General features: G+C 39.2%; 1 protein-coding gene across 1 annotated transcript; it reads left to right on the forward strand.

The window, feature by feature from the left end:
- Positions 1 to 906: 906 nt before the first annotated feature.
- On the forward strand, positions 907 to 14692 carry PDK4 (pyruvate dehydrogenase kinase, isozyme 4). The gene is made up of 11 exons (XM_010839744.1): positions 907 to 1575; positions 2566 to 2707; positions 4327 to 4398; positions 5141 to 5325; positions 5499 to 5585; positions 6048 to 6125; positions 7890 to 7966; positions 9957 to 10055; positions 10242 to 10352; positions 10635 to 10748; positions 12227 to 14692. The coding sequence occupies exons 1-11, from the start codon at positions 1461 to 1463 to the stop codon at positions 12368 to 12370; spliced, it is 1224 nt and encodes a 407-aa protein (XP_010838046.1). The 5' UTR covers positions 907 to 1460; the 3' UTR covers positions 12371 to 14692.
- Positions 14693 to 19828: the final 5136 nt, after the last annotated feature.

Below are 19828 nucleotides of genomic sequence, written 5' to 3' on the forward strand. Positions count from 1 at the left end.
ATCCATCCAGTCCATTCTGAAGGAGATCAGCCCTGGGATTTCTTTGGAAGGAATGATGCTAAAGCTGAAACTCCAATACTTTGGCCACCTCATGCGAAGAGTTGACTCATTGGAAAAGTCTCTGATGCTGGGAGGGATTGGGGGCAGGAGGAGAAGGGGACGACAGAGGATGAGATGGCTGGATGGCACCACTGACTCGATGGACCTGAGTCTGGGTGAACTCCGGGAATTGGTGATGGACAGGGAGGCCTGTCCTGCTGCGATTCATGGGGTCACAAAGAGTCGGACACGACTGAGCGACTGAAGTGAACTGAACTGAATGTCATAATGTGAGAAAAGCCATATTTGGAAGAAGGAGTGAGGAGAAGCAATCAGGGAAGATACCTTGTAGCACATAGGTTGTGCTGGACATTTACTAGTGTAAAATAGTCTTAGGCAAAGATTTGGATAAAGGACATTTCATACAGAAGGATAGAGTGGCAGTCTCTGATGGAAAGGGGGAAAAGTGAGTCAAATTGACAAGTTAATCCCTTTTGAATCTTGTTTTTAATTAAAAGAGTTAAGCCTAATGGAGGGAATGTATTACTGGAAGGAAACAGACTGATGGCTTTTTTTATCGCCACAAGGAAAAATAACCCGTTCTTTGGTCTGTTCCTCAAGGTCCAGCAAAAGGAACTTTCAGTTCCCGACCTGTGCCATTCACTGATGGAGAAAACGCAAGAAGAACTCCAGGCTGTTGATTCTCTTCGCTGTCCAATAGCAGAGCAGCCCATACTTTTGGACAAAGCTGATAAGTTACTGTAAAAGGCCCGCTCTGAGCAAGGACCAATGATGTCTCCGAAAGCAGATTCTTGGAAATAGTTTCTGGCCAGGAATGCGTGACATTGAGACAGCCGTCTCTGGTAAACAAGGACGGGTCTGGGCTGGCCACCAGCCCACGCTCTCCGGAGTCCTGTCCCAAGGGTCTGATCTTGAGCCCCCGTACCTCCTGACGTCCGCTTGGGCTTCCTGCTATCCCCTGACACCTGACAGCCTCTGGGGGCCAGGCCCCCGCGACCTGGAGGCGGGACCCAAAGTACTTTATCTGAGCCGACTGGCGCAGCCCCAAGTTCAGGAAGCTCTCCAAGTCCCAGTGACTCCTCCCCTCTGGGGCGGGTGCAGGGTTGGGGCGGGGGAGTAGGGGGATGTGCAGGGAAACAAATAAAATCTCGGGAGGCGACGGGAGGTGACAGGACACGAACTTGAGTCTCAAGCCACCTACGGCTCCGCAGACTCACTGGCCGACTCCTCAACCGCGAAGCCCCACCGCCTCCCCGGAACCTCAGCCCAGGCCGGGGCGCACGAGGCCGCTGGCCCACCTGCTCTCCCTGCCCGGACGCGTCCCACCCCTTCTGCGGTCCCAGGTCAGCCTTTACCCCACAAACCAGCCCCAACTCCGGCCCGGGACGGTGGGCATCAAGATGAAGGCGGCACGCTTCGTGATGCGCAGCGCTGGTACCCTGATACCCCGCGAGGTCGAGCATTTCTCGCGCTACAGCCCGTCCCCGCTGTCCATGAAGCAGCTGCTGGACTTCGGTGAGCGGGGACGTAGGGCCCGGGAGGGTCTGGGGAGCTGCCTCAGCTTTCAGACCCGGTATAGGGAGGACTCGTTAACTTAAAACAACCGGGGTCCGCTTTCCCGCGGAACCCTGGAACCTCGACGCCAGCACACTGTTTTTCTTAGATCCTTTCTGACAGTCCAGTTCAAGGCCACTTGCAGCCCCGCTGATGCCTGCCGGATAGTCTGAGCTCACCCTCCTCCTTCGGTCCTAAGCTTTCAGTCAAAAGACTTTTTGCCTCCAGTCATCATTTAACAATAGTGAAACTTCCCTTTTTCCCTAAAGAGGAAACGTTATCCCCTCCTTCATCGCATATTACTTCTTGGAGAGGATTACTTGTATTATTAACTAGGCTTGAATTAATTGCTATTTTAACCTCTAGCCACCCTCCACAGGGTTCATCTCTCTGTAGTCCTAACAAATTTCTTTGTTTCTTTACCTTTATCATTTTTCTCTATATTTGCATTACTGCTGAAAATATTTGCAAACTTTCGGCAGAAAAATCTTATAAAGAAAATTTCAAGCATTTAAATATATTATTATTTATCACTAGTCTGTAAACATCAGGACATCCTCCTCCCCACCCCTCCCACCACCCCCCTCCCAACCCCAATCTTCTTAATCCAGCTTCCTATCTAGAACTCTGAATGATGTGGTCTTCTCGACCTTGTAGTTGGATTGAATCCTGCACTCTTTTAGAAATACTAAGAGCCTTGGGATATTATGACTTCTTGGAAGTGAATCCTCATCAAAAAGAGAAAACAGTAATTCTCATATTTGGTCACTTTTTCTAAAAGAAAGAAAAAGATAAAGAAGATGCTTACTAATGAATTATAAGTAGATGCTTAATTACTATTGAGGGTGAAATAAAATTTTGTAATATATATGTGTGTGTGGATAGTTAATGCTACTCAAATATATAATTTAGGTACATGTTTTTGAAAAAAATAAATGTTGTTTATTGCAGGTTCAGAAAACGCATGTGAAAGAACCTCGTTTGCATTTTTGCGACAAGAGTTGCCTGTGAGGCTGGCCAATATCCTGAAGGAAATTTATATACTCCCTGACCGACTAGTAAATACCTCTTCAGTGCAATTAGTTAAGAGCTGGTAAGTGGTGAACCATTCTGAAACAGTCTCTAGTTTTAAAACAGTTATCTGAGTATGAATTCTTACAATGTATTAAAATCTTAATTTGAAAACAGGTGGTCTGAACCTTAACTACTTAGCAAGATGTAAAGAATTTTCTGTTAATCTAGGGTAAGTTATCCTAAGGGCAGTTATGAAGCTGATAAAGTAGATATTTTCACAATATAATTTTTACCTCTAGAAGAAAATATGAAAAATAATCAACAGTTACCATATTTGTGTTTTAAATCATAAAAGAGTTTGATATTGCAAAAAGAATCCTATCCTAGAAATAGATATGGAATGACTACTATTTAGAGAGGGCCTAAAATGTCTTGCTGGCATTTGGCTATTACTATTCAGAAACTAAGTGGAGAGTCTGGCTAGAATTAAAAATTTGGGAGTATTCTGAATAAAAAAAAAGACATCAAAGATGGGGGCTTCCCTCATAGCTCAGTTGGTAAAGAATCGGCTTTACCAACTTTACCGCTTTGGTAAAGAAGACCCCGGTTCAATTCCTGGGTAGGGTAGATCCACTGGAGAAGGGATAGGCTACCCACTCCAGTATTCTTGGGCTTCCCTGGTGGCTCAGCTGGTAAAGAATGTGCCTGCAATGCGGGAGACCTGGGTTCGATCCCTGGGTTGGGAAGATCCCCTGGAAAAGGGAAAGGCTACCCATTCCAGTATTCTGGCCTGGAGAATTCCATGGACTGTATAGTCCATGGGGTCGCAAAGAGTCAGATATGACTGAGCAACTTTCACTCACTCACTCACTCACTAATCTTCATTGCTTAAAAACCAACTAATGAAGCAGCCTCTGGATTCAAATCCCAGCTCTGTCCCTTCTTAGTTGTAAAAATCCTTGGTTAGTATCTCTATTATCTCTAAGCCTCAACCCCCTCCCCCCGTCTATTTTGGAGGAGAATAAAGATGATGCCTCAAAGGGATATTTGGGTGCAATTAAATGAGGTAATCCATGTACAAAGCACCGAGAACAGTGCCTGGCCCACAGCCAGCACTCAGTTCAGTTATGATCTCTTTTTCAAAATAAACACTGAGTTAGGGAAAGTACATAACCCAAAGCAGCAGATTTTCGGAGAACAGAGCCAGGTTATTCACCGAGGCAGATATATACCAGACCTTCGCCCTAACCCACCTTCTGCACAGCTCTCTGTTTATTGATTTAAGGAATATATGTATTATACAGTCATTAAACAGCTGCAATCTGAAACACAGACTCAATCCCTAGTATGTACTGCTGCTTTCAAGACTTCTACTCTCCTATGAATGCAGTAGGAAAAAAGCATGAAGCCTTCCCGTAAAAGTTGTTTCTAAACGATTTTGCTATAAAAATAAAGACTCCTAACAAACAAAACAGAAAACTGACTAGTGATCTGGGATAGTTAAAATTTTAAGTTATTAAGTTGAGGGTTAAATCGTTTTCTTTTTTCTAAGACATAATGTTTTCCAAACATTGGAAGAAAGTTTGCATTTTAAATATACTTTCTCTCTTCAAATCTCTTGAAAGAAGCAATCTATTTTCAGCCACCTGTAACTGACTATTCCATTTTAAAACTTAAAACACACCTATTGCTTTGTAGGTATATGCAGAGCCTGATGGAGTTGGTGGAATTCCATGAGAAAAGCCCAGAGGACCAAAAGGCATTATCAGAGTAAGTGTTATGCATTAGGACAAGTGTCTAAAATTCTGATTATAAACATCATATTATTTTTTAGAACTTAAAGGATAATTTATAGTATTGTCCTGAATAGTAAATAACTACCCCCTTACAAATGACAAGTTTTGGCTTGCTGGTTTTTAAAAGTAATAGAGAACAATGGCATGGAACATGATTCTGAGAATGAAATATGTAGAGGATTTTTTGGAAAAGGAACTCTATTTTTATTATAAATTTAGTATGATGATCAGATTTGTAGAAGGACTTCCTATCACATAATACTAACGCATGACAGTGTCACTGGAGGGTAAACATTTTTCTTTCAGAGTAACTGACAGTTTCTAGCTATAAGATTCTTTTCTAAATCTGACAAGAAATTTGAAGTTTCTTTCACAATGGCATTTTAGAGCCATCTCCAATCTGACTTATTTTTTTAATTATTATTTTTTAAAAGAGAAGCCTTAGTGAACAACTAGAATGAAAACACCAGTCACAGACCTGGTATTTTCACATGCAAGCTAAAAGCAAAATAAATCTATTTATGAAACTATCTCCTCTACTGTAGTCAAAGAATCTGTAGTGAGAATTAAATAAAGCTTCATCCAAACATTTTATCATTTGATTTGTTTAGATGGGTACTTGTAAAAAGCTTTAACCTTCTTTGAAGTAATCTAAGAAATATAAATTAATGAAACTTACTTGAACCTCTATTAACCATAAATGTATTTTGGCTTAGTTTTGTAGATACTCTCATCAAAGTTCGAAATAGACACCATGATGTAATTCCTACAATGGCACAAGGAATCCTAGAATATAAAGATGCCTGTACAGTTGACCCAGTCACCAATCAAAATCTTCAGTATTTCCTGGATCGATTTTACATGAATCGTATTTCTACCCGGATGCTGATGAACCAGCACAGTAAGTTAGCTCATCACGACAGTCATGATACATATAGGGATGGGTGGAGAATGTAAGCTGTACTCTAACTAGATACTTCACTACTTGGTGGATCACATTCTTTCTCAGTGGTAGTTCTAATCATTATTATCCTGATTTTTATAATGATGCTCTTTGTTTTTATTTTTCAACAGTCCTTATATTTGGTGACTTACAGACAGGAAACCCAAGCCTCATTGGAAGCATTGATCCAAACTGTGATGTGGCAGCAGTGGTCCAAGGTAATTTGTAGGTTTCTGCATTTCCCTTATTGAAAATGTACACTATCTGATTGATAGTAATGTACACTATCTGAAATGTACACTATCTAGTCAGTTGAGGTGACTCTCTGAATGAATTCATATTCAGAGTATTCCTTTTATGTTTTTATAAATTCTGTAATGAATTTTGAGAGTCAAGTATTTAAATATTCATTATAAAAAATCCAAACATCAGTAGCTCATGTGCCACACTCTCATATATCGTATTTGATCTTTGACGTGCACATATTCCTATAGCAATAGCTATAACTTAAACATTGTCATTTTTTCCAATAAAATATTAAAAAGGTATTTTTAATATACATAAACCTGAACTCTAATGACTATTTTAGGTAAAAGGTAGTGTATACACTGATGATCACTTGAAAATTTTACTTGGCATAAATTCACTTAATCATTATGAAAAACACACTTCCATTCCAGATGCCTTTGAGTGTTCCAAGATGCTTTGTGATCAGTATTATTTAACATCTCCAGAATTAAACCTAACACAAGTGAATGGTAAGTTATAAATTCTATATATTTTAATCTGTAGAAAATTCAGTCTTCTCCCAGTATGATTTCTTCCTGTATATACAAAGCAATTTCTGTGTTCCTTTTTTCTCTTCTGAACTTGCCTAGAATTTTTACACTTTTTTTTTTTTTTGAAGCCAAGGCTCTGTTTATCTCAACTGGAAAGTTCCAATTGAGTATATTCAGTTGCTAAAGACAATTCATAAAGAAGAGTGGTTTGAGCAGATAATGTAGGATTTAGGGCAGCAGCTAAGTTCCAGTATCCTAGATCAAAGAAAGATTGCTAAGTTCAGAATGTGGGGACAAGGCAGGCAGAGTAGGAGGAACCACTTGGTAATGGAGATATATTCCTAAGGAGGTTACTTATCAGACCTGAAAACAAAAATACTTTAAATTGTACTATAAGAAAGAAGCCAGTCATAGAAGGACAAATACTATGTGCCTGCACTTACATAAGGTATCAAAAATCGTCAAGCTCACAGAAGTGGAGAGTTGAACAGTGGTTGCCAGAAGCTGAAGAGGGGAAATGGGGAGCTGCTATTCAGTAGGTATACAGTTTCAATTATGCAAGATGAATAAGTTCTAGAGATCTGCTCTACAGCACCACTCTTATAGTTAACAACACTGTATTGCATAGTTAAATATTTAAGGTATATCTCATGTTAAATGTTTTTACCAAAAATTAAAAAAAAATTTTTCATGTAAGTATACACCATGGTTTTGGAAGCAGAACATACTTCAGAAGGGCTTCCCACACTGCCTGAAGTAATTACAGGATGAGTGCAATGCACTATTTTTATCTTATCCCATAGTTGCTTCTCAAAGCAAGACCGTACACTTAAATTGGAATAACCTTCTCCTTGCCACTCAAAGAAAACATCTTTTTCAAGTAATCATTATACAGGAACAATATTTGTTGGTAGAGAGAATTTAAATCGAGTTGCTCAAATTAAGAGTACCCTAGCTCATGGATTTTGGAAAGGGAAATGGAACTGATGGCTAAACTAAAAGTAGGAGTGGACTGAAAAATATTTCTCAGCATTAACAGAAATGTTGCATAATACTTGCAGATAAACTGCTTGAACTGTTTGCTGAAATAAAGAGGAAATTGTGCCAGACCTTGTTTTCAAACTCTGCCAAGGCCTGAAACACTGAAGAATAATACTTTTATTTTTCTTTTCAGAGTATTATGAGGTTTTTGTTTCTGTTTTCTGTAGCCTCTTGGTGAAATTTAAGCATAGTTAGCCTATGGGATTTTATGTTTAATTCACAAAAATCGAGAATAACCAGATGGGTTATTTTCCCATGCATTAAAAATATGAAAATTATAGCTGCTGCTGCTAGCATCAATTTTGATGTTATTGTAGACTTTTACATTTATTTGTCTTATTTCTTAAAATGCATGTAATTTTAACTCTGCAAGTGTTCAATACACAAGTTTTGAAAGTAGAAATAACTAATCCATGTAATCTAATTTAGAGCATCCTCATTTTACATTTATCTGGCTTTATGTATTTGTACAGAAATGCAAACATTAAATCATAGAGCACTAAGAAGCAACTGTAATAACATTTTGAAAATAAGCCAGCTGTGTTTACTGTTTGAAAGGGAAGGTTCTAAGGTAGGAATTTAGAGGAGGATGGGGAGTATCCCAATTCTGTTCAAATCTAAAATATTAATCAAATAGATATGACAATATATTTTAATGAAATATTTGTTTCCCAATTCTAAATGAGCTTAATTTTTTTCTAGTAAAATTTCCAGGCCAACCAATTCATATTGTGTATGTTCCATCTCACCTTCACCATATGCTCTTTGAATTATTCAAGGTAAGACACTTCACAATAATTGCATTTTTAAAAAAAGTTCACTGGTTACATTTTTATTTTATTTATCATCCTCTACTGAACAGGAGCCTCACTCTCTTCTCCCAAGCATGCTTCTGTGTTCTAACAGAAAGCTACAGTTAATGTTTGAAAGGGTACATGCAGTTCCTCGTAGCATCAACATGTATTTGAGAATGTACAATATGACCCACTATGTCACGCTCCCTGTTCCCATTATATTCAGGTGTCCAACAGAGCACTAGTTATTCATGCATTCATTAAGGAAGGTCATAGGGTGAATGCTTCAGTGACCGAGGCCTGTTTACCCACCCCTATGGCCGGTCCAACTCCAAATCCAGAAATTCAGGTCCAGAATTACTGGAGGTGGCAGGGCCCCCGTCTATGACTAGAATATATTCGGAGGACAGTCAGCTCTTTCAGTGATCTACTTTAATGTGAATGTACATCACCTGGGAGTTTTGCTAAAATTCAGATGCTGTGGGTCTGGGATTGGGCCTGAGATTCCGAATTTCTAATAATCTGACAGTTGATGCTGCCGGTCCACGGTCCACACTTTTCATAGCAGGACAGTACGGTGTGTGTGTGCTAAGTCCCTTCAGTCCTGTCCGATTCTTTGTGATTTTATGGACTGCAGCCCACCAGGCTCCTCTGTCCATGGGATTCTCCAGGCCAGAATACTGGAGTGGGTTACCATACCCTCCTCCAAGGGATCTTCCCAATGCAAGGATCGAACCTGCGTCTCTGGCATCTCCTGCATTGTCAGGCAGGTTCTTTACCACTAGAGCCACCTGGAAGCCCAAACAGTAAGACAGTGCTTCTCAGACTTTAGTCTGCATTACAGTTACCACAGGCCTTGTTAAATATGGGTTCTTCTGCCTATCTCAGAGATTCTGATACCCTGGACCTGAGAATGTGCGTTTCTAACAAGCTCTTAGAGGATGTGGCTGTTATAGGTCTGCGATAGTCAGGTACTAAGGATCAAATCCTGTCCCAGGTTCTAAGCCCACACTAAAACTCTATCCTTACACCAAAAGATAGAAAAACACTTGAAGCTTTGTGACGGTTCCTGAGTCTCCTGGCCTGGAGAGGAGGAAGCCTTAAAAAAAAGAAATGTGAAATCTGCCTCTGATATAACTCAGAGAACCCACTATTTCCTAACTTATTCTAATACTAGTGCAATGAGGTATTGATTGTACTACAAGCATGTGATCTATTTTATTTCACTTCAGCTAATGATTAGAACTTAACATTGTTATATAGAAACCTGAAAGCAGATAACCCAACAGAAGGGTAGGAGAAAAATGGGTAAAATAAACCAAACTTTGTATGAAATTCATCTAGCTGTCTGAAAACTTATTTGGGTTTCTTTCTGTTAAAGGACAAAGACTCTTTTTTGTTGATTTGATTTACTTTTAAATTGAATGGTTCAACTCATAATAGTTATTTTGCCATCATAGGTAAAAGTTAAGATGATAATAAAATGCAAATTGAAATTTAATTTAGAATTATTTACTATCCTTTAAGATAGTAACAGCATTTTCCCATCAAATTTTATAAAAGCCAATAAATTGGTTCAATGATTCACTGTTTATTTGTTATGTAATAGTCTTTGGTGCTAAGATGTAAAATATAATGGAAAGTCAGAAAAGAAAGAGCCAGGAAATGGACTATAAAAACCAATTTCTACATTTAAATTAAGCTTACAAATAAGAACTTGACAGCTAGCAGAATTGTTTTTCCATTAGACATTACTCCCAAGAGCTATATTACATGATAAATGAATATTTTTCATTATACATCCTGCATGACACATTCATAAATGGCTATTCACAGAGCTATTTTACTCCTAACTTAAAAAAGTAAAATAAGAACTTTGAATTACCCTCTGTGCTTTCATTTTAAACATAAAAACAATTATTTATTGTCCCTCATCCTTCTGCCATTGAATACCTTGTGGTTTTGTTTTCTTTAGAATGCAATGAGGGCCACAGTTGAACACCAGCAAAACTGGCCTTCCCTGACACCAATTGAGGTGATTGTTGTCTTGGGGAAAGAAGATCTTACAATTAAGGTAACTATTCTGTTTTGTCTTTTGAGTCCCTCTTAAGAGAATTTTTAAAAAGGAGTCAATAATAATAAAGCTCTCTGCTTTGAGCTACAGATCAAAGTCATGTACACCAGGTGAAGACAAGACGTTTTTGTATAGACAAATATACATTGTTTTTAGCACATATCTCTGATGACTTGTTTGTTTAAGATTTCAGACAGAGGAGGTGGTGTTCCCCTGAGAGTCATTGACCGTCTCTTCAGTTACATGTACTCCACTGCACCAACGCCTGTGATGGATAATTCCCGGAATGCTCCGCTGGTAAGACCAACTGAATGGCTAAGTTCACCCCAGCCACCTAGTTCTAAATGTAGAGGAAGGATTACAAGGATGTATTTAGGCAAGTTAATCAGTTTAGTTAAACTGGGCATGGGGGATATGAGAAGGAATGATAAAGCCAACTAAGAAACAGTTATCCAAAGGGTTTCCGATTGGAAGCAGAAGATATGTGTCTAAGTTCTAGGACATCAGTATCAGGGAATATATTTTGTATTTCTATGATTGTGTTCACTTCTTTGTCAGTAACTGATCTTTCCCTTCCAGGCTGGTTTTGGTTACGGCTTACCAATTTCTCGTCTCTACGCCAAGTACTTTCAAGGAGATCTAAATCTCTACTCTTTGCCAGGATACGGAACTGATGCTATCATCTACTTAAAGGTAAACTTTAAATCCAATATTTAAAAAAAATCATATTTCTGAAAAGATTGCTTCTGAGTTCTATGGTCCATGGTGAATACCCCAAACTGAGTGAGCACAAATATTGACCACAAGCCATTACATTTTATGTTTGGTATGTGTAAATATACTGGTTAATATTTAGTATGGTAATATGCCAAAAAGGAAGTGAGGCAACCCTACCTGCCTCAATGAAGTAAAATGGTTTCCCAAGAAACGCAGTAGTTTCTGAGTGAGGAGATGCTCACGTGAATTTTTCAAGGCAGCTTGACATCTGTGAGAATAGCTGTAGTTTTGTTTTACTTAGGTTTGTGGGAAATGCATATATGCTAATAATGTTTCAGCCTAGAAGACAAGATACTCAAGACCTTAAGCTGACCTTATTAGAAATCCAGGGGGAGGAAAGCTGACAGCTAAGAAGCTGTCAATGGGGTGCCTGGCACTTCCTGTTTAAACTTTAAAACTCAGTACATGTTTTTTCCATTTGTGATACAGCCTCAATTTATTTGTTAAGGTCACTGTCCTGATTCTGGTTAATCATTTGCCAACTAGTTCAAATGAAAATACATTCACAGTCATTAGCAACTAAAACATTAAGCTTCCAGGCTCCTGTTTTGCGCAAGCGAAGTATTTACTACATGGTCATAGGACACCTGAAATAGTTAATGTATTCATTTCTTAAACAGTAAAAATGTCTTCAATGTATTGAGAAAGATTAATGTATTATAGATCTACAGTATCAGACTTTAATAGATCAATAGTATCAGGTTAGGACTCTCACTTTATTACATATACAGACATTTTGCCTGGAAAACCTATTTGTCTATTTTTATTCAACTCTATGAGAAGGAAATGGCAACCCACTCCAGTATTCTTGCCTGGAGAATCCCAGGGACGGAGGAGCCTGGTGGGCTGCCATCTATGGGGTCGCACAGAGTCAGACACGACTGAAGCGACTTAGCAGCAGCAGCAGCATGACACTAGCAATATCCAGATAAGGGGCATGTGTAACTACTGAACACAAATACTGTTCCCTAATTTATTTTGTTGTTCAGTCGCTAAGTCGTGTCTGGCTCTTTGTGACCCCATGGACTGCAGCACGCCAGGCTTCCCTGTCCTTCACTTATCTCCCAGAGTTTGCTCAAACTCATATCCACTGTGTCAGTGATGCTATCTAACCATCTCATCCTCTGCCACCCTCTTCTCCTCTTGCCCTCTTAATTTATAGTTGTATATATACTGTTTCAGCCCCTATAGGGTATAGATAATATTTATTTTTCAATTTTCTTTCATATAGTGCCTACCATACCATGGACTCTTGGTGTGCTTTTATTACTAAATTAATTAAAAGAGTGTATTTGAATGTTTGAATGCTTACCTCTGAGTTTCTTTTGAACAATAACTTTGGGTACAAATTACGCAACGAATAATTTCTCTGGTTTGATTTTTCCCTCTTTCAGGCTCTGTCTTCTGAGTCCATAGAAAAACTCCCAGTCTTTAACAAATCAGCCTTCAAACATTATCAGACGAGCAGCGAGGCTGGAGACTGGTGTATCCCAAGCAAGGAACCAAAGAACCTGGCGAAGGAAAAAGTGGCTGCGTGAGGAGGGACTCGCGGACACGCTAAGGGATCAAAGTGGGTCTGTGCCAGGGCTGCTTCCTGAACGTTTGCCCATGAACTCTCATTTCCTCAAAAACAAGCAACAGCAACAAAAACTCCTTGATCCGAACACTGATGTGACCGGAAGAGAGTTCCTTTCTGTGACCCAGGCGAGCACAGTGCAGGACCGCAGGACTAACGGCTGGCCAGCTCTTTATTCTTCTAACTTAGAATAAAGCATGAGTTTGTATCAAATCCTGAAGAAGGAATAAGCCTGTTTACCATCAACAAAAAGGGGAATGAGGGAGAAGGGAAGATGAAGGCTAGCAGTTTCAACCGACTGATACTTTAGGCCACTGATTGATGTCATCAGATATTGGTATTTACGGCAGTACTTTCCTGCCACTCAAAGGATGAGGGCTTATTTTATACTGTATGATTAGAAATGTATGTAAACATATATTTCATGCATTTCTAGACATGAAAAGTCAGTGACTAAAATAACATTTACTTTGAATGAGGACACATGAGCCAACACGCTTTATTCAAAGTTGCAGCCAAGGCCTGGGTCTATGTAAAAACTCGGAAGAAAGCCCCTTCTGATAAATACAGTGCCTTTACTATGTTGCTTTTCCTGTTCACACCTCAGATAAGAGGTGAGCACTTATTGCAAGGTGCATATGTCTTGGTTGAATTTAAAATGTGCACTGAATTCTGGATGTTGGCAGTTGGAGGGGGAGAAGAACTGCCAAAGTGATAGCAAAACCTCACCTTTCTTTGAAACAGAAGTAGATTGGAAAAACCAGTATTAGGGAAAGATATCAGGCATTCAGAATCTAACTCAGTAGGAAGGGCTGTTCTCCACCCTGCAGTGGTGGAAAGCCAAAGGCATCTATTTTCTAGGCTTAAAGAGAGATATATTTTTATATATTTAATTATGTTCTCTACACTCCACCATTAACATCTGATAAAAATTTGTAATTAACAAATGGTTCAAGAACATTGGAATTTAAATACTTCCTGGAGTATTTTTAACAAATAGCCTGCGGGTAAGAGGTTTTCACACCGTGGATGGGTGCTCTCATTTCTAAATTGTTGTGAATGAGAGCTAATGCATGAAAGCCGTAAAGCGTGCGTATGGCACTTTGGGGGAGTTCAGGTGGAATGTGCAGGTGGACAGGGCAGTCTAGCACATTCCTCTCAGAGACGAAACAAAGAAACACAAGGAAAGAAGGAAGCAAAGAAGAAAGATGGAAAAGGAGGATGGAGGGAAGGCGAAGGCAAGCATCTTGCTATATTCCCCATAAATTATTTCAAGAAATGACCCATATTATCATGGATAAATTATTGACGAGGATGAATTGGTGTTTTTCAAAACAGTATGGTTTCTTTCAGTGGTTTTTTCACTCTTACAAAATAATAGGCTTTTACAAGATAATAGACTCTTTTGTGAAACCGGAATATTAAAAAAAAAAAAAAACAGCTAGCATTTTCTGTTTTGTAAAATAATGAGTACCATCTATATGTTGGATTTAACATTTGTGTTTAATTTTCTCATGGCCTAGTGTTGTGGTGCTTCTGGTAGTGGCCACAGAAGGCTCAAACAATTTGCTGTGGATTTCAGATTTTATCATCAGAAGTCCTGGAGGTGACTTTCTTGATTATGGGACTCTGGCTCATGCATTTATTGACTATATACAACTATTTGCAATAGAATATTCGACGTTTCAAAAATCTAAACATTTTTGCATGTAAATATTTGTGTTTACCAAAAGAATTAAAGCAGTTGATTAATAGTTACCCAAATACTGTGAACTGTCTTTAAGACACTAGAGAAAAAGAAATGTTGGTATCTCAGTAACACCAAATGTGTAAATGGAGCTCTATAAAACAGAAATAATCCATATTGGTATTTGTGAAATCGTGGAAGAGCTTTAGGATCCTAGTAGATGGAAACTGAATGTTCAGGCCCACTTAAATTATTAATGTATAAATTGTGTTTTTGTGTCTAGGTTATGTACAAAGAAATGTGATAATTTTTATAATAAATATTTTTTATTATAATGATAGATGTAATCTTTTAAAGTGCTTTTCTTAAATTAATGGAAAATACTAAGAAGAATTTGAGGTAAAAGTTTTCCTCACTTTACATCAAACTTCATTTATATATTGGTTTTGGAAAAACTTAAAATCTTAATTTTTAAATGAAAGATAAACACCTTATAGCATTCCAGAAATTTCTGATTGTCCTTTGCTTTCTTGGTTATGCCCCAATAACACATAGAAAAATATATGTTTATCTACATGAATAAATTAAATAATCAGTTTTGTAATGCATGTATTCTCTATATTTTTGGGATAAATCTACTTTAAAGTCTCAGTTAGTGACTGTACTTGCAAATACAGTAGAGTATCAAAATAATTGCCTAGATAATTTAGGCTCCCAAACAATTTATAGATTAAATATATGAACAATAATACAGTAGCAATATGACCGAAGTACTAAATTAAGTGATGACATGTTTTATCTTTGTTAAGTTCACACTCTTTCTTTACTAATTTAATTCCATTTTATCATTTGACAACCTTCTCTGCTCACCTCCATAATGCCCTTATTGCAGAGTTTGTAACAAAAAGAAGGGAGGGAGTGAAGGAGAGAGGGAGGCAGAAGGAAGGAAAAGAAGAAGGGAGGGAGGGTAAAAAGAAAAGCAATTAGAATAAAATACAATTAGTGGAATGAGTTTGCCATTACCGAATACTAATATCTTGTCAGGGTAATCATCAGTTCAGTTGCTCAGTCAAGTCTGACTCTTTGCGACCCCATGGACTACAGCAAGCCATGTCCATCACTAACTCCAGGAGTTTATTCAAACTCATGTCCATTCAGTTGGTGACGCCCTCCAACCATCTTGTCCTCTGTTGTCCCCTTCTCCTCCTGTCTTCAATCTTTCCCAGCATCAGGGTCTTTTCAAATGAGTCAGTTCTTCGCATCAGGTGGCCAAAGTATTGGAGTTTCAGCTTCAGCATCAGTCCTTTCAATGAACACTCAGGACTGATCTCCTTTAGGATGGATGGGTTGGATCTCCTTGCAGTCCAAGGGACTCTCAAGAGTCTTCTCCAACACCACAGTTTAAAAGCAACAATTCTTCAGCACTCAGCTTTCTTTATAGTCCAACTCTCACATCCACACATGACCACTGGAAAAACCATAGCCTTGACTAGACAGACTTTTGTTGGCAAAGTAATGTCTCTGCTTTTTAATATGTTGTGCAGGTTGGTCATAACTATTCTTCCAAGAAGTAAGCATTTTTTAATTTCATGGCTGCAGTCACCATCTGCAGTGAGTTTGGAGCCTAAAAAAATAAAGTCTGTCACTGTTTCCACTGTTTCCCCATCTATTTGCCATGAAGTGATGGGACCAGATGTCATGATCTTCGTTTTCTGAATGTTGAGCTTTAAGCCAACTTTTTCACTCTCTTCTTTGACTTTCATCAAGAGGCTCTTTAGTTTTTCTGCACTTTCTGCCATAAGGGTGGTGTCATCTGCATATCTGAGGTTATTGGTATTTCTCCTGGCATTCTTGATTTCAGCTTGTGCTTCATCCAGCCCAGCGTTTCTCATGATGTACTCTGCATATAAGTTAAATAAGCAGGGTGACAATATACAGCCCAGATGTACTCCTTTCCCAATTTGGAACCAGTCTGTTGTTCATGTCCAGTTCTAACTGTTGCTTCCTGACCTGCATACAGATTTCTCAAGAGGCAGGTCAGGTGGTCTGGTATTCCCATCTCTTTCAGAATTTCCCACAGTTTGTTGTGATCCACACAGTCAAAGGTGTAGGTGTAGTCAATAAAGCAGAAATAGATGTTTTTCTGGAACTCTCTTGCTTTCTTGATGATCCAATGGATGTTGGCAATATGACCTCTGGTTCCTCTGCCTTTTCTAAATTTAGCTTTGAGCATCTGGAAGTTCATGGTTCACATATTGCTGAAGCCTGGCTTGGAGAATTTTGAGCATTACTTTACTAGCGTGTGAGATGAGTGCAATTGTGCGGTAGTTTGAACATTCTTTGGCATTGCCTTTCTTTGGGATTGGAATGAAAACTGAGCTTTTCCAGTCCTGTGGCCACTGCTGAGTTTTCCAAATTTGCTGGCATATTGAGTGCAGCACTTTCAAAGCATCATCTTTTAGGATTTGAAATAGCTCAACTGGAATTCCACCATCTCCACTAGCTGTGATGCTTCCTAAGGCCCACTTGGCTTTGCATTCCAGGATGTCTGGCTCTAGGTGAGTGATCATACCATTGTGATTATCTGGGTCATGAAGATCTTTTTTGCATAGTTCTTCTATGTATTCTTGCCAGCTCTTCTTAATATCTTCTGCTTCTGTTAGGTGCACATAATTTCTGTCCTTTATTGTGCCCATCTTTGCATGAAATGTTCCCTTGGTATCTCTAAGGATAATCATATGTGAATAAAAAAATACCATCAACCTACACCATTAGATCCTAAAGAACCTACACCTAAGCCCTTTATCATTGACACTTCCCTTCATTTGACTACCTTCATTTCTTCTTCTATCAAGGAAGTACTGCACTGTGTTCAAAGAAAGCCTAGGAACACATACACACATGGGATTTAGCTCCCCACCCCAGTATTCTTGGCTGGGAAATCCCATGGACAGAGGGGCCTGGTGGGCCTCAGTCCATATGGTTGCAGGGAGTCGGACATAACTGAGCAACTAACTTTTCCATTGAATTAAGCTACTTGGGAGGTAGGCTGTTACCATGCCCTGGGCTCAGAGCTCCATCTACATTTCCATAAAAACTGAAAGACTTCAAGTTCCAAAATCTCTGTTTATGCACACATACATCTTTTTGAATTTTCAAGTTCAACAAAGCGGACTGAATTTTCATTAAAACTATTTTTATAACATTTCTCCCAAATTTCAGATTTGGTTCAAAATGGTAAGAACATTTGATCTTAACTATAATAACATGGGCAAAGAGAGATCATTGTGAGCTAATAGCTTAAGCATTGGCCTTAAAATTTATTTATTCTCCTACTACATTTTCACGTACTATATTTACATTTAGATATGTACCAATACTGCAAATGTGCATGGACTCGCCAAATCACGTTGGCCTGTCTTGATGAAAGTATTGAGGAATTTTCCTAAGTTCACAGGAGCTCCTGTAAGAGGTTCCCAAGCCCCCCACCTTGAACAGTTAGAGCAACAGGCTTCTATCTCCATTAACATTCTATCCATACATCTCTTGGGGGGATGTTTCACTTTTCACCTTATATCACAGTTACTTACGTAAAGTGAGTGAAAGTTGCTCAGTCATGTCCAACTCTTTACGACCCCATGGACTATACAGTCCATGGAACTGTCTAGGCCAGAATACTGGAATGGGCAGCCTTTCCCTTCTCCAGGGGATCTTCCCAACCCAGGGATCAAACTCAGGTCTCCCACACTGCAGGCAGATTCTTACCAGCTGAGCCACAAGGGAAGCCCAAGAATACTAGACTGGGTAGCCTATCCCTTCTCCAGAGGATCTTCCCGACTAAGGAATGGAACCGGGCTCCTCTGCACTGCAGGCAGAGACTTTACCAACTGAGCTATGATAGTTACTTAGATACTCAATAAATGTTTCCTGGATAAATACATGAAAAAACACATTAAATAACCTCTGTCTTTAGAACAGTATCCCTGCATTTAAAAGTGATTAAACTCTGTGTTAAATGTGGAGAAATAACTCCAGAAAGAATGAAGAGATGGAGCCAAGCAGAAAAACCCAGTGGTGGATGTGACTGGGGATGGAAGTCAAGTCCCATGTTGGAGGGAGCAATATTGCATAGGAACCTGGAAAGGTAGGTCCATTAATCTAGGAAAATTGGAAGTGGTCAAACAGTGTTCACAAGAGTGAACACTGACATTTTAGGAATTGGTGAACTGAAATGGACTGGAATGGGTGAATTTAACTCAGATGACCATTACAGCTACTACTGTGGGCAGGAATCCCTTAGAAGAAATGGAGTAGCCATCATGGTCAACAAAAGAATCTGAAATGCAGTACTTGGATGCAATCTCAAAAATGACAGAATGATCTCTGTTCGTTTCCAAGGCAAACCATTCAATATCACGGTAATCCAAGTCTATGCCCCGACCAGTAATGCTGAAGAAGCTGAAGTTGAAAGGTTCTAAGAAGACCTACAAGACCTTCTAGAACTAACACTCAAAAAAGATGTCCTTTCCATTATAGGGGACTCGAATGAAAAGTAGGAATTCAAGAACACCTGGAATAATAGGCAAATTTGGCCTTGGAGTACAGAATGAAGCAGGCCAAAGGCTAACAGAGTTCTGCCAAGAGAATGCACTGGTCATAGCAAACACCCTCTTCCAACAACACAAGAGAAGACTCTACATATGGACATCACCAGATGGCCAACACTGAAATCAAACTGATTATATTCTTTGCAGCCAAAGATGGAGAAGCTCTATACAGTCAGCAAAAATAAGACTGGGAGCTGACTGTGGCTCAGATCATGAACTCCCTATTGCCAAATTCAGACTTAAATTGCAGAAAGTAGGGAAAACCACTAGACCATACAGTTACGACCTAAATCAAATCCCTTATGATTATACAGTGGAAGTGAGAAATAGATTCAGGGGATTAGATCTGATAGACAGAGTGCCTGATGAACTATGGACAAATGTTTGTGACATTGTACAGAAGACGGATCAAGACCATCCCCAAGAAAAAGAAATGCAAAAAAGCAAAATGGCTGTCTGAGAAGAAAAAAGCAAAGGAAAAAAGGAAAGATATACCCATTTGAATGCAGAGTTCCAAAGAACAGCAAGGAGAAATAAGAAAGCCTTCCTCAGTGATCAATGCAAAGAAATAGAGGAAAACAATAGAATGCCTTACGATCCAGCAATCCCACTGCTGGGCATACACACTGAGGAAACCAGAAGGGAAAGAAACACGTGTACCCCAATGTTCATCGCAGCACTGTTTATAATAGCCAGGACATGGAAGCAACCTAGATGCCCATCAGTGGATGAATGGATAAGAAAGCTGTGGTACATATACACAATGGAGTATTACTCAGCCATTAAAAAGAATACATTTGAATCAGTTCTAATGAGATGGATGAAACTGGAACCAATTATACAGAGTGAAGTAAGCCAGAAAGAAAAACATCAATACAGTATACTAACGCATATATATGGAATTTAGAAAGATGGCAACAAAAACCCTGTGTACGAGACAGCAAAAGAGACACTGATGTATAGATCAGTCTTATGGACTCTGTGGGAGAGGTAGAGGGTGGGGAGATTTGGGAGAATGGCATTGAAACATGTATAATATCATGTATGAAACGAGTCACCAGTCCAGGTTCGATGCACTATACTGGATGCTTGGGGCTGGTGCACTGGGATGACCCAGAGGGAGGGT

Source organism: Bison bison, unplaced genomic scaffold, assembly GCF_000754665.1.
Source record: "Bison bison bison isolate TAMUID 2011002044 unplaced genomic scaffold, Bison_UMD1.0 scf7180017864134, whole genome shotgun sequence".
Taxonomy (NCBI): Eukaryota; Metazoa; Chordata; class Mammalia; order Artiodactyla; family Bovidae; genus Bison; species Bison bison.